General features: G+C 42.5%; 2 protein-coding genes across 2 annotated transcripts in view; one reads left to right on the top strand and one right to left on the bottom strand.

The window, feature by feature from the left end:
• Positions 1-6189: 6189 nt before the first annotated feature.
• On the bottom strand, positions 6190-14101 carry PARK7 (Parkinsonism associated deglycase). Its single transcript, XM_085311545.1, has 7 exons — positions 14044-14101; positions 11631-11748; positions 10553-10654; positions 9829-9888; positions 8948-9017; positions 7147-7233; positions 6190-6663 (listed from the first exon to the last, which is right to left on the bottom strand). The coding sequence occupies exons 2-7, from the start codon at positions 11718-11720 to the stop codon at positions 6503-6505; spliced, it is 570 nt and encodes a 189-aa protein (XP_085167671.1). The 5' UTR covers positions 11721-11748; positions 14044-14101; the 3' UTR covers positions 6190-6502.
• A 1218-nt stretch (positions 14102-15319) lies between these two features.
• The window catches only part of TNFRSF9 (TNF receptor superfamily member 9), a 6183-nt gene continuing 6074 nt past the window's right edge, over positions 15320-15428 (top strand). The window contains exon 1 of the mRNA XM_085311529.1: positions 15320-15407. Coding sequence (XP_085167655.1) covers positions 15320-15407 — 88 coding nt within the window. The remainder of the gene's footprint in view (positions 15408-15428) is intronic.

Raw genomic sequence — 15428 nt, 5'->3', positions numbered from 1 at the left:
TTCAAGAAAAAAAATTGAGATAAAGGTAACAAAATATATCATTTTATCTATCTGCAGGGTCTTTTCAGTTAAGTAATCCATTAGTTTTGTGTTGTGAGTTTCTGTGGAAAACTTTTTTAAAAAAAAAAAAAAAAATAGATTAATGTCTGCATTACTTGATAACTTGTTTTCAAGGCTATATTAATGTAAAATAGAAAAACAGATGGTAAGTTTTCTGTTTCCCATAGTTCCTTGGTACTGAAAATCTAGCACATTAAGTTTAATTATACGTATTAATATTTGTTAAGTAGACCTTCAGAGATTTCTGGCTGCCGAGTTTGTGATTAGCATTTGTATAAACTGAAAGACTGGTCCCCCCCCACCACCACCACCACCCATCCTGCATTGTAATTCAGGCCTTGCATAATCTGTGCCCAAATGCCTATTTCCATCCACACAGCTCATTATTTTTTCTGAATCACACATGGAAGCCACACCTGCGATTGCTCATAGACTGTTGCCATATTATTTATATATTGGTGTGCACCTTGATCCCAGTTGTGGTTAATTTTGGAAAAGGTGTTAGGCATTCCAAATTTTAAGCAGCATGCCACGGAAGCATGGGAGTCATTAATTCTATTCATTTTCCTACAACGTGAATCAGAGGAAGAAAGCTTCTCTGTTTAAAATGTGCAGCTTCTTGCTGAAGATTAAGGCTGTCATCCACAACTTGGTAGCATGTTAAAGCCAACTGTTAGCCATGTTCAAGGAAGAACAGTGACATTCTTTTCTGGATATGTCTGGCAACAAAAAATCCTCAAAGCAGGTACTGCCATGAAATTCCAGGAAGAACAAAATTTTTCAAGATCCACCCTCCTCCTCCCAAAAAAAACAGTATTCGAGGGTGCTAAGTGGTGTACACTGTACAAAGCAAGTTCTTGTTACACAAAATGTTTATTTTACCTTTGTTAGTGCTTTATGCTCCCAGCAACCCCAAGGGCAAGGTCAGGACTCCTAAATGCACCTCTGGGAGACAAAGGKAACATACAGCCAATCCTACACACTTAGCAGCATAAAACTCGCAGGGAAATTATCAGCTTCAGAGAAGTTCACACTCAGGCCCAATTCAGTCTATGCCATGCAAGTCCAACTGCTGCATGTCAAGGTGCAAGGAAGACACTAGTGAACAGTGAGTGGACCTTTGTGACGTTACTCACTGCCTTGCAATTCTTCCACTGGTTGTTGTGCAAGTTCCTGAGGAAACCCAAGACTCCAACCACATTAGCTTGTACTTGGTGACTTCATTTATCATCTAGCATGTTGACAAGTTATTCAAGAAAAGGTTTCCTGCATCCTGGTTGCACACCCCTGTACTTAGAACTTAAGCAATTTGAATTGGCATTGTGATATTATGATGCAGCATCTGCATATCTCTGGTGCACTGAAAGGCACACGGCAATGCAGAGGCCTCTAACAACTCAGGGTGGAGATGAGGCTACAAGTGCACACCCTGATGGATTCTGTTGCTCATGAGAATAAAATAACTTGGACTGCTTTTGTTAGGAAAGAAAAAAAAGTATTTTTGCAGAGTATCTAATAATGTTGAAAAGACAATGAATTGGAATGGTTATTCTCTTAGGAGTCACGAGGCAGCTTAGCTCCTAGCTTCATGTTAAATGGCTTAATGCAAGTGTTCTGTTAAAAAAGAACAATTTAAATACAGACGCGTTCAGAGGTAAGGCGAAAGTGTTAGGCCATTTTCTTCTGTAGGTTTTATAAACTATGCAATGCCCTGAGTCCACAACAGTATTGTTAGAGCATCCTTGGGAATAGCCCATCACTTCTGGAGCACACTTTTGACTGGAAGCCCAGAATACCTTTGTGTTGAGACACAGGCACAGGCAGCAATCCAACTCTAACTTGACATAGCACAAGGAATTGTGGTGCACAGAAACTCACTCCAGATTGCTCAGCTCTCCAGTCTGCTAGTAACTGAAGAGGTCATTTCAGGGTGCTCTGGACATGCTGCCTCTCCCAGGCCACACATCTGTCATCTGAGCTTATTCAGACTGACTTGATCAAGCACCACGACAATACAGGATGCTATTGCATGCCCTGGAGCAGCACAATGAGTAAGGCTGCTGTTTTCTAAGGAGTTGTTTGCAGTCTAATGCCAGAACTTTGCATCTGGATATTGCCATGCAATGACCAGCGCATCCTATAACACCCTGGCATTCTTAAGCAATACAATGGGATGCAGCAGATCTTGCTGGCTACAGCACTGGAAAACTCAAAGCAGTTGATATTCCCTCCAAATATGCTCCGGGCAAGGTAATCCACAAGCGGTCAAAGCTTTCCACTGAAAGCCAGCCAGAGGCCAAAGCCGGCCTATCCCACTCACAGGTGGATTTAACGGGAAGCACCTGTTCTTTCCGTCGCCGCTGCCCTAGAAGTCAGCGCGGCCGCGGGGGCTGCGGCTGCGCCGCGCTCCGCGCGGGGGCGCCCTAGCGCTGCCGCGGCGGGGCCGCGCCGCCCGGCTCCCAGCGCCGCCCGGGACGCGCAGCATCGCATCCCCTGTCCCTGGATGAGGCAATGAGACGCCAGCACAGATAAATGCATCCTATGCTGCCGGTTCCCTCAGAGACAGCAACTCCTCACTCAACAGCACATTTCCTGTTAAATATGTTAAATACCCTGTTAAATATGCCATCTGCCTAGCTAGTGGCTTCAGTGTGAGAGGGCTTTTTCCAATTTAAATAAAGAAAACAGCAGAAAGTGGGAGTCGGAGCATGTATCCAGAAGTGAGTAATGCTCTCTTAAGAGCTTGTTACAACTTCAAAATGTTTCAGTGTACAAAAGTAAGCAACTCCTATAGTTAATAGTACTGCAACGTGAGCAATTTTTAAAATGGTTTTGGAGCTGCCTAGAGATCAGTTTCTCAGAATAATTAATTGAGACTTAACCGCATGGAGAAACCATACAGACACTTTGAGCCATAACTGTAACAGAGATTCAGAAATTCCTAAGTTCTAGAAGCAAAATATTCTACAAAGAAAGCCATCAGGAACTGAAGTCCTTTGAACTACGGAGCAGAAAGCACCCGTTACCAGACTTAGATCCAACAAATGACTCCATATGGCACAATATGAAACCCTGTACTCTCATAGCACAAGCACAGCAGGACTATCCATACTCCCAAGTACACAAAACTGCAGTGAGGAAGCTTTCTAAAAACTGTACACAGAAACGTGAGAATTTGATTCAGATACTCCTAGTAGTGAATTGCTGATGCCAGAATACAGAAGATAAATTGATTTGGGCAACTATCAATGGGAAAATTCACTGATGCTTTACAATGGAATTATTTCTCCTTCCAGTGAGTCTTGAACACCAAATAAAATGGAAAGTTAAGGAAAATTCAATCTGCTGTAATACAACAAGGATTAAGTGACTAAATTACACTTTAAACTTATACTTTGCTGAAAAACAATCCTCTGCTCTTCTCTGTTCGGCAGACAAAATTTTCATTGCAGAGGCATCTACAAAACATGCATGTTTCCCCACGGTCTGTTTTCAAGACATTTCTTTGATTCAGAACAGCAGCTCTGGAAGACTGCAAGGAACACTGAGAATCCCATGGCATACCATAACCACTGACGACAAGAGAAGGCTTGCAGGCTTTAGAGTTGCTGCTGAGCTACACACACAAACTGCAGGCAAGTTCTGGCTATGGCTCAGAGTTGTTGCCAGTGCACCCAAGAAGCCTGTCGCTCCTCTTGGTGTAACTATGAAAGTAGTTTTAATCCTAGGACATGAACCATTCATTAAGACATCTGCAAGGTGAGTAACTTTTACAAATATAACAGCAGCTCCACAGACAAATGCTTCATGGAAAGCTGAAAAACAGTATCTGCAGTCAGTTCTGTGAGGAACCTAGTTTATCAAATTACGCTGCATACGATTTTGTCTTTTTCATTTATTTATACAACCTCTGATGGAAGACATTTTTCAGCATTGCAAATGTTCACTGCTCAAACTAGCATCTACGCCATGTAGCGTACATGCCTGTTACTAAATCATAAAATATTTTAAAACTCTCAATACAATAAAAAGAGCTCACTTTCAAATACGTATTCAAGCCTACACAACAACCAGAAACAACCATGAGAAAAAGCCCACCACCCTTGGGAGATGATACCAGACCTACAATAGCTGCTAATAGACCACCTCCTCCCCAAATGCTCCAAAACTCAGGTAACAAATATTAGATGCTTGAGAAGAGTGGATGCACCCTTACCATTTCTGGCCAAGTTCTGTGGCAGTAAATACCTGATTACTGTAAGTGCTAAAACTAAAGGTTGCCATTAGGGACACAACAAGAAATTTCCCATGGTCACAAAACATTCTGAGATGAGATGTTCCTCATCTCATCTTTCAGCAGCAGATATAGGGGACTATAGGAAAAGAGCTATCTAACATCCAGGGAATCTCTCTAAGAACTGGATAAAGAGGGAAGAAAAAAGCCTTTCCGAAGTTGGAAGGCAATTTCTGTTTTTACATCAACAAACTTCCTTCTTAAAACTTCCTGTAATAAGAAAATTAGCCTAATCTAATTCATACGCCTTCTGTAACTTATATCTGAAAGACTTAGTTAATAACACTTTGGTTGGAAACAAAGAAGCCATGTAAGATCAACTTTGTTGGCCATCAGCAACAGAAAGGGCTAAGATAAGGGCCTGCCTGATGAAAAAAACAGTGATGCAAGCAGCATTCTTGCCTTTTGTTAACTGAGTCTTTTTGTTGAACACAATAAAAGAATAGGAATCTGCAAGCTAACCAGATACACTAATTGGATCTGAGCTCATTTGACTGGTTGTTCCATTTTTACTTTCATACAAATGGGAAAGCATTACTGTATGCAACGTAAACCTTATTTCTGTAAACTGAACTCTCTTAGTCTTGGAATAATAAAAATAAAAACAAAAGTATCATCAAACTCCCAGCCTCTTTGTAGATGTCTTACATTAAAATATTTCTGGAAGTCTAAATAAAATGTAAGTACAGAAATGTCTTCCTCCTAATGCTATAGAGTAGTCCTACAGCCCAGGAACGCAGCTCTTCCTGTATTCTGAATCATGCCCATTTAGAAACTAAGTGATTATTCCAAATTCTAGRACAAAGAATTTCATTTACATTTGCACGGCAGTACCATGCAAATGCTACTTGCAGATTTGATGAACATGTCCAATTTTACATAGATTACAWTTTTTTGCATATCTTGAGCAATTTCAAAGATAGAAAAACTTATGAAAAATTTCCTAAACAAATTAGAGGCAGACCATAGAGCTAATGCAGTTCCCCCAGTAGATAATAAACACTGTAGAGACATATCTTAATGCTAAATTTGCCAAAGTACCAATGTATTCCATTACTGAAATGCAGCAACCAAGAATGATCTTGTCTTCCATTATAATGAGCAATTGTAAAGGTACCTATACAGTAATTTTTCAGAGTTCCAGCTGTGCACTTCAGACATGTACAGAACCAAGTCTCCAAACACTGTGGAAACTTCTGAGTCCATTCAGGTGCCATCTTGTAAGTGTGGCTGCAGACAACAGCTGGGCACAGTTCTTTGGTAAAAGAAGGCAGCAAAGAGAAGAATTGATCCCAAGTTCTTATGGGGATATAGCTCCACTAGTTCCTCCAGAACTACCCAGCAAACCCTCTAAGCTGGGATTCTTACAGGCCTGTAGTAAGTTCAGATTTATAGTAACCAGAAATAACAATTGCTACTGGTGGCAAGCTACTAAGTCCTAATTTCCTGCTTAACGCTGATAACTAGTTACCTATGTATCTCAATGAATCTGCGATCATTTAATTCAGAAGAAAAATTCAAACAGTATCACAGGTAACCTGCTGGCTGTAAGAACTCTAGGGTTCTTGACAAAGTAAAAATATTCCCACTTTTAATTTAGTCTCATGCTATCTTAGAATTAATACTAGGTAATAGTCTTATTTGTTTAAAGGAAAGTAAATATTGTTTTTAACAAATTCTAAATTACAACTTAATGATCAATTCCAGCTAATAATTCAGAAGAACAGTGCGAGATTCTAGAAGCAAGTTGTTTTGAAATGATGAACTAGCGATTGTGGTAAAAAGGTTTCAAAGCTTTGGGGTAGGAAAAAACACACAAAGAAACAACACACAAGCAGGGTTGCTTCATTTTTATTTCATCAGCAAACATTTGTCCATGTGATTTTTAAGTGCCATCCAATAGCTAACTAAGATTATGAGACGCTGGCTGCTTTATGGTACTGAAGGTGTTCGCTAACACTCTTTTTTGTTTTTTCCAAGAATAAGGACCACTGGTTTGTAACGTATAGCGGAGTACAGTTTAAGAGAGTACAGCTGTGAAATTCACCCACAATTAAGACTGTATTTATGATGGTGTATCTTTCAGTTATTCTAGAAGGTCAGGACTCTCCATCTAAATTATTTTACTCCCTGTCCTTGACCAGGATTTCACTCTTTCAATATTAGAGGTGCCTTCACCTGTTCAGCCACCTCCTTCCCCATCAGTGTTTCAACAATGGCCAACCCAAACTCAAAGCTGGTACCGGGGCCGCGGCTGGTGAGGATGTTTCCATCTTTCTCCACACGGCTCTCAGAGTAGCGATAGTGTGCTTGTGGGGAGACACAACAGAAAGAGGGTCAGTCTACAAGCACAGTGCCTGCAGCCATCACCACGGGGCAGAGTTCAGCTGCAGGGCATCACCCAAGTGCTGCCTGCAGGCTGTAATGGCTAAGCAGCAGCAGCCTTGGCAGATGGCCTCGCACATTGCTGGAGGCACTTTGACTGCCACCTGCAGGCAGGCAACCTGGGGCTCCRTTTCCCCTCCACACACATGCCCAGCACTGCAGGAGCAGAAGTGTAATTTTYGAGGATGGTAATGCTAATACAGCCCTGTATTTTCAGGCTAAATTGACTTAAAGATATAGTCTTAGCACATGCAGTTGAAATTTCATTATATTTGGGAAAGCGTTACTGAATTTCAAAGACGCAAAATAAGGGCCAAAGTTGTTATCCTTTCTTTCTTAACGAAGGGTGCAGCTAAAGTAATTTCTGACAACAGTTTAGAGAGAATATTATGAACATCATTACATACCTCCATTCATCATTTTATCTTTGACCAAAGGATGTGTCGTGACTTTACTTCCAAAACCTATCCCATGTGCCAGAAGAGCAGTAGGACCTGTAAGGACAAGTTATGGCAGTGAGGAACCGTATTCTGCTGTATACAAATACTTTTAAGAACACACATACACATCCAGGGACAAGGCCCTCAAGGGCCCGAAGCTCACTGTGCACAGACTACTTTTTATAAAACTGATCCTGGCCCTATCTCTGGGAAAAAAAAAAAAAAAAAGCCTTAGAAGGAACACAGCTATCCCATCTCTCCTGTGTATTACACAAAACACTCTGTTTGGAAAAACATAAGAACAGAGAAAGTTCAAGCAGCTATCCTACCAACAAGTGTACTGTCTTATGAAGGCAAGTACTGTGGTCATTTCACTTCCAAATGATACATTTTATTTAAAGCTACTTGAAATTAAGTAAGAAAAAGTTTGCATTTCAATCTGAACACTAATTAGGCACAAATATTTTACTACCTTAAGCCTTGGTTTTAGAGAATTTGCAAGTATTTCACTAGAAAAAGCCTTTACAGTTGGAGTCATGTGCCAAGCAGTATTTTGGACAGATGATGGTCTAACTGCTAAGCTTCTCTTTCTCTTCCCTCTTATTTTCTTTTCTCTTCTCTTTTCTTACTTTTTCTTCTTTTCTCATACTTCCTCCTTGGCCTGAATTAAGGGAGGATTTTGTGTAAAGTAGTATAATGTCATCTGACAGAAAATCCTTATGGAAATTCCAAAAGAAACTGAAGGTAGGATTTATCTGATGTGAGTTTCATTTTTGCACGTTTGACTCAGATGTATTCTAGGAAATGACCGCCCTGGTATTTAGCTAGAATCTGCTCTGAGAAGTGTTTTATCTAAATGAACTGTCATGATTACTAGCAAAGGCCTCTATTAGGCAACAGTGAATTTACAATTATTCTGCAACAGAAACCGGAAGAGAAGTAGAGGGCTACACTGTCAAGTTCAAGAATGTTCACAACTCTGTATGCATTTCCCCTAACAATGATGAAAGCAAGGAAGACCAAGGCCTGCCCTTCTACACCTCTTAAACTCCAGTGATGTATCAGAAAACAAAAGTGAAAATACTTAAATACGTTCCATTAGATAGCCACTTTTATGCACTCATTGCCACTCTTTGCACTCAGCTACATATATGTAGGCCAGTCTTGCAGTTCACCTGAGAATACTCATAACTATTCATCTTGCTTTTTTATATACAACACTTACAAAGGAATARGCTGGATACCTAGCTGTGCAAAATATGCAAGCCAACAACCATCTCCACAGAATACTTCTGTCTTCTGCTGGCACCCAGATGAGGAAGGGTGAGTCTGTAATTCTATATTTACAGCCTTCCCTCTGAAGCTTAAGGGCAGAAGAGAGCCATGCTGTTTTATATTTTATTTATAGCAACAATGATCTGCTAGCACTGTGTCCTGGTGAAAGATCACCAGGATAAGCAAGTATTTTACAAAACATCCTAGTACATTATACTTTGCTTTGTATTTTTAAGCCACTGATCCAACACCTTATAATTGGAAAGAACCAGGCATCAACTAGGCTACTTATCTGTGCAAGATAAGTAGCACAGTATTTTACAGATCTTCTCCTGTTAAATTTACGCAATATTCAAATGCTGAAGGGTACATTTACAGTATACTTGCCTGATACTAAATCACAGGGACAGAGATTTCTAAGATAGGACAACTCTCTGCATGTCCCTTCAAAACAACCAAGCACTTTACAAAGCAAGATGTCTTATTAACCTACCTGCACATATAGCAGCAATCAGGCCTTTCCTGCTTTCCTGGTCCTTCAAAACATCTTTCACAGCAGTAGACTGTAAAAAGAAGTCGAATCACAAGTCATTGTTTCGAGTTGATTCTTTGAAGCACAGTTGAAATGTTTTCCACTACGAATTCATAAAAAAGTTTTACAAAGAAAACTAACCAACAACTTTCAATTCTGTCTCAGGACAGAGGGTAATGAAAACATTAAGAAGAGGAAAATGTGAAACCGATAAAAGGAAATACTTGCCCTGCATAAGAGACGGTTAATCTATGGCCATAGGAAGTTTGAGAACTTCACATGAGACAAAGAAGAAAGAGTATTCATGAGATTAGTCCAGACAGTCTCTATCATTCTTCAGAAAATTTAGCTATTTGTCTCATATTGCAGGCCTTAAAACCACGTGATATCATCTAAATCCTACCTGAGAGATCAACTTTTTTGTCTGCCTACCTTCCACAAGGTATTTATACCACCTCTAAAACTGCTTCTGCCAGAGACAGAATTCTCAAGCAGAGGAACACAGGCTCCTGTGGGTTCAGCCTGTTTTATGCTTCATGGAATTATATATTCACTTGTGATGGTTGTATATTTATATAATTATGAACAGAGACTTTCCACAATACAGAGCATCCCTCCTTTTCTACTCTGCTTGACTAGGTACTCAGAAGTCCAAGAATTTACCCTATTGTCCCAATTACACATACACAGCAGGCTTAAGATAATAAACAATTAATTACCTCTTACTGTTTCATTCAAAGAGAATTTTCAGGATTACTGAAATTTGCAGGATTACTAAGCAAGTATAGACCACTCTCTACCCATGAGGATATCTTTGAATCTTTAAGACAACAGAATTTTACCTCTGACAAGTTCTGAGCTCCAAGGTTACCTCCAGGCAAGACCACGACATCATAAGGCCCCTGAACAAACAGAAGATGAAATTGAGCACAGTTCCATATAATAGAGGCTGGTATCCTCATTGCATTGTTTTGAGGCCACTGAAGTCAAGCCAGATGAGAAGCAAAGGGATCTATCTTTTCTTCCACTGAAAGACACTGACTTTAACAGCAAAGAATTCGTTCCATTAAACAGAATAAAATATTGTTTTCCGTATCAGCAAGAGTCTATTGTTAACAAAGGCTGTGTCAAAAACAAGTTCTAAGCCTGATGAAGTTAAGAGCTTCATTAGCCAAATGGCAGTTCTGCACTGACAAGACAAGTGTTTTTGCTCCACGCTTACTGCGCAGTTCTAACTGTATTTAGCTTTCCATCAGAAGTTTTCTGTTGTTCCAAATTAAGGTACTTTGTAGGGCCATCTGACTAACATGCAAAATAAAGCTCTAAGCTTGATGCTTTGTAAAAATAAGTATCTGTTCAGAATTCAGAGACCTCTCTGATACCAGCACACTGAGAAACAGGACTACACTAGCAGAGCGAATTGCAGAATGTGCAGTTCTGTGAGTTGCTACTTCATAAAGCCAGTGTGCAATGTATTTCTAAAGATAACGTACAAGGTTTCCAAATTCACTTCTTAAACCATGAGTAAGGCCATATCAGTCATTATAACAGATCAGGGTGACCAACCTCTTTTCTGGCATCTTCTAGACTGACATCAGGACAAATGAAGACATCTCGACTGCACTGCACTGGTTCTTTTCCTGTTAGGCCTGCAACAGTCACCTTGATCTAATAGAAGAATACATGTATCATTACAATTCATGAAAATACATTAATTTAGGGCATTTTTCTTGGACATTAGCTCTAAAGTAGCACAGAGAACAAGCTGAGCAATACTGAAAGCTGTTAAAAACAGAACACTTAAGTTTCCTCAAGTAGCAAAATTATTCACCTGGAGATTGACAAACACTTCTAACAGTTCAACTTTTCAAACAGTGTATTTAAAAAAAATCTGATCCCACAGGTTTTAAACAAAACAAACAACACAACCCAGACTAAGTAGATCAGATAATGAAGTGAAGTCTCTGCAGGTCTGAGCCATTCTCAAACACAATTATAGCATATTAAATTCTCTCTCTCCCCACTTTTAGATACCTGGGCTTTAATATCACAGATGTGCATAGCATAGCACACCTTCACTAAATAAGCAGACAAGCTTGTGCCTCTCACGGCACCCGAAAAAAAGGAGGAGGACATTAATGGAAAGAGAAACGTGGAAGGAAAAGGCAATTTTTATTTTGCCAATTTCTATATGTGGGAAGTTGGTGTTCATTTTCAGCACGAGGAATGCCACTAGACAGAATTCAATTTGAGAAAAGAATTTTAAATGCAGCTCTAGAAGAGGTAGGTAAGGTCATGCACCTGTTAAGTACAGAGCTGTTCAGATCCCTACAGAAGAGTACCTTCTGGTGCTATACAGGGGAGTTGATGTTTTCTTACAGAATAAGATTTACTTGAAACATCTGCTCTAGCTTCCACCAGCCTCATACTTTAAACGTTCATCTTTTTTGCACAAATGTTGTCTGGTAACGCATGCTTATTTGCGGTACAGCAAAAATATTTGCTAACCAGTAAGAGTGTGCAGATGAATTTTCATCCTAAACAACAGACTAGCCTTAGAACTCCCAACATACACAATTTTGAGCCAAAGGTATTCACTTGAACAAAGCCTCATTAAAAGATTTTCCATTGTCTGCATACTCACTCCAGCTCTTCTCATAACATCCGTGGGGATAACGGTTTCCATTTCCTCTGCTCCTTTTGCCAGAATCACCAATGCCCTTTTTGAGGCCATGCCTTACAGTACAGTGCACAAAAGGCTTCTAACAGATGAGAAGTTTGTGAAGGAAGGAGTTGGGAGGAGGTAGAGAACGAGAGAGAGAGAGAGAGAGAGAGAGAGAGAGATGGAGTTATGGGGTTATGGGGTTAGAGGGCAAATTCCCTACTACAAATCCTTCTTAACAGTGAAGTTTAACAATAAGAAATTTGTATTCTTGCATTATCTTTCACCTGTACCATTTCAAAATAAGTTCACTAGTTTTAATGAAGATCCATAAAAATCCCATTTAAAGGACTTTTTACAAAGGATACATTGCGAATTAAGGGATTAAAAAGTTTGTCCGGTGGGAGGCAGAGCTGGTCAGCATCAGAACAGGAAACAGCCTGACCTAATCAAGACTTTACACRACTTGAGTCTGCCAGAGAGAACGCTTCAGGGTGGGTGGCAGAGTTGTTCTCAGTTTGCACACTCTTGCTCACACCCAGACTACTCACTCCTACCCAGGGTCAGGGTTTATTAACGGGGTTTATGTGAGCTTTGACTTCTCGCCTGGTATTTAGTTTCCGCACAGTATGCTTCATGAAGAGTTTCCTGTGACTTATAATGACTCGACCAGTGCCTCTGCAAATCTGAGCAACAGATTTTCTGGGTATTTCACAGTTTTGTGGGGGAGAAAAGCATACGCACACGTGTGATGGGGGAGCAGGCCACTGAACTGAGCAAATGGAACAAACCAGGCTTAAGAATTTTTTTTTAGCTCCTAAATTCACATTGAGGTTTATAGCCAAATTTCCATTTGAAGGTTAAATTAAATTAATTACATCACATAAAATACACATTAACTCATGCTAGTCTGACAGAAGTCTGTGAATGCATCTGTGATGTGAGAAAAGGCATTTCACAGTTCATCTATTCTATTTTCCCTGTAGAGGGAATTTCCACCCAGAAACGCACACAGCACCTGGAGGCACTTCACAAAGTAATATCCATGTTTCATTACTCAGACCAGAGAAATCCATCCCCCCCCCCCACCTTGCTTCAAATTCATGTATTTTACCTTTGCTCCCTACTCTTAGTCTCGTTGAGAAAGAGGCTGTTTCTGGAATGCAATAATACACAAAAGGTCCTGCACCATATAGAAATGGCCTAACTAGATTAATTCTGTGAATCAAATCCTACTTTTAGTGTAGTTTTCAGTAATGTCAAACACAAGGCCAACCAAACTTAGTATCACGGCCATTAACAAGGACTTCAGGTAAGCCTAGAGATGCTTATGAGCTGCTCTTCTGGAAGGAGTATGTTGAATCTGCAAAATTAATTTCCATGTAGATTTGACTACCTTGCAACAGACAGCCTGAAGAGCTGCAAAGCTGAAATCCTACACTTGCTTCCTAATGTAGATAAACACTGCACACAGGTAGTTTGTATTCCTCTCTTTCAAGTTGTTATTTTTAGATGCAAATGGTCACCTGATGCTGAAAGCTTTTCCATTTCCCCTATCCTAGTAAGATGCTGTCTCCCCCTACCATCTCTGGACATTTATCATCATCTAGTTCACAGATTCCCTTGCATTAGTACTCATCTTTATGCGGGCACACATGTGAATATCTGCCATGCTATAAATGCTACCAGAGCAAGACTAAGCTCTCCAGCGAGGCAGAGGCAAGGTACACAGACATACCAGCCACTCTATTTAACAAGCCATCTGCGCGTGGCTCAATAAGCCTCCCACTCGCCTCTCAGGGCAGGCGTGCACGCAGGTTGCCCCAAACCCTTAAGCTATGTTTATCTCCTTACTTGGGTAAGCGCACATTTCTCTAGGCAATGACTTCTGGCACATGGCAGAAACCCTAGAAAAGCTGGCTGGAAAAAAAGTCACACGCTTCAAGCTCACGTACCAGCGCAGGAGCGCTGCGGCAGATTATCAGCTCAGCCTAGAGAAACGCCTGTGTCTCTACAGATTTATGCGTTTAAGAGCCGGCGCCATTTGACGCAGCTGAAATACGCAGGTCAAATTTCGGGAGGCCACACGCGGCCACCACACGGCTAGGCTGCGGGATCGGTCATCCCGCCCGCCGGAGCAGCAGTCGGGAGACCCGGGCCCCGAGGACGAGCGAGGGGCCTTCCCTCGCCTCCCGCAGCCCCCGCGGAGCTCCCCGCGGCTGCCGCACGCCCGGCTGGCCGGCAGGCCCCTGCGCGGGCCCGCAAGCGGCGGCCGAGCCGGGGCCGCTCTTCCCTCTGCGCCCGCCGCGGGCCCCAGGCGGCTCCGCGAGCCGCCTCCGTCCACACGCGCCGCGCCGCGCCGCGCCACACCTCAGTGGGCCGCGCCGCCACTCACCTCAGCCGACGGGCGCGCGGGGGAGCAGTGACGCGCACGCGCGGCCCCGCCCCGCTCCGGCGCGGGGGAGCAGTGACGCGCGCGCGCGGCCCCGCCCCGCCCCGGCGCGGCCCCGTCCTCTCCGCACCTCTCCTCTCCCGTTCCCGAGTTAGCCGCTCCTGGAAACTGGATTTCCAAGACTTCTCCAGCAACGTGTCCGCTCGCATCTCAAGCCACCCAAATTAACCTGCTTCTTTCCTGCACTCCTTAAAGCAAGCTGCTTGTGCTTTACTTCAGGCAGCCCCCACACACACTTAAAAGGTGCTCCCTTGTCAAAAAGTGCTGAACTAATTCATTGTCCTTCTCCAAATTCCATCTAAAACTCTTATTTGGCATCCCAGTTTCCCAAATTGCACAGTCTATTGATAATGCCCATTTCTCAGAAACAGATTTTTTCCCTGGTTTTCTCAAGGAGAAATTTCAGCGTATGGGAAGAGAGAGCTACCAAGAGGACCCTTCAAAACCATGGAGAGCCCTGTTCTGAAAAATAGCTATTGCAGGTGCTGGCCATTCCTTCAAGGGTCTGGTTCCCAGCTAATGGGCTTGCTGGAGCCCTGGCTGAGAAACACATGTTTAGGTCACTAACAAGAGAGTAGCTTTCAGGGAACAAATACGAGGTGCAGCTGAGCTTTCCTTGTGTGCCCAAAGGCTTCTGCTGCCTGAAATGATATGGAGAGCTCGAGTAGCTTTCAGGGAACAAATACAAGGTGCAGCTGAGCTTTCCTTGTGTGCCCAAAGGCTTCTGCTGCCTGAGATGATATGGAGAGCTCGAGTAGCTTTCAGGGAACAAATACGAGGTGCAGCTGAGCTTTCCTTGTGCGCCCAAAGGCTTCTGCTGCCTGAGATGATATGGAGAGCTCGTGGTATCTACTAACTACACTGACCTTCATCCAAGACTTCCACCAGACTGGTCCTTGCTGTTTCCGCAAATCTATTCATATGTGAGTTAAAGCCAGTGTTTGTCTGTAAGTTCTCATGTATTCTGGAAAACCCTTTTCTCGCTGTTTTCCCTTGTACTTATTTCTGTTGCTTTCATGCACAGCTGTCTGCAGGAAGCTGAGATGATCTCCACAAGTTCTGCCCACAGCTAGACCTAGGGAGGCATGCCTTGTGACAGGGACCACCGTGTCCCCATCTTGGCTGCCAGCCTCCGCACACCTGGGCGCTGCTGCGGCCTCGCGGCTGATTTTTCCCAGCCTGTGTAGCCGGTGTGCTATGGAGCGATGTCAGAAGCTCGATGAAAGCCGGGGGCCTCTCTGCCCTCTGCAAGGCCCACGACGTGCCACAGGAGAAGATCAGAGCGGGGCCCTCCGGGAGGGCTGCCGGCGCGTGGAGGCGTTCCTTCC

Source organism: Rhea americana, unplaced genomic scaffold (genome assembly GCF_003343005.1).
Source record: "Rhea americana isolate MKP2758 unplaced genomic scaffold, rheAme1 scaffold_343, whole genome shotgun sequence".
Classification (NCBI taxonomy): Eukaryota; Metazoa; Chordata; class Aves; order Rheiformes; family Rheidae; genus Rhea; species Rhea americana.
Note: the sequence above shows the minus strand (reverse complement) of the source record. Positions and strands in the feature narration are given on the sequence as shown.

Bases quoted from the DNA above. Each gene is read 5' to 3' on its own strand.
- PARK7 (XM_085311545.1), bottom strand. From the start codon at position 11,720: ATGGCCTCAAAAAGGGCATTGGTGATTCTGGCAAAAGGAGCAGAGGAA. The intron at 9,889-10,552 runs GTTGGTCACCCT...CTGTTTGTTCAG, and splicing joins TAGAAGATGCCAGAAAAGAG to GGGCCTTATGATGTCGTGGT. The intron at 6,664-7,146 runs GTATGTAATGAT...TCTCCCCACAAG, and splicing joins AGATAAAATGATGAATGGAG to CACACTATCGCTACTCTGAG.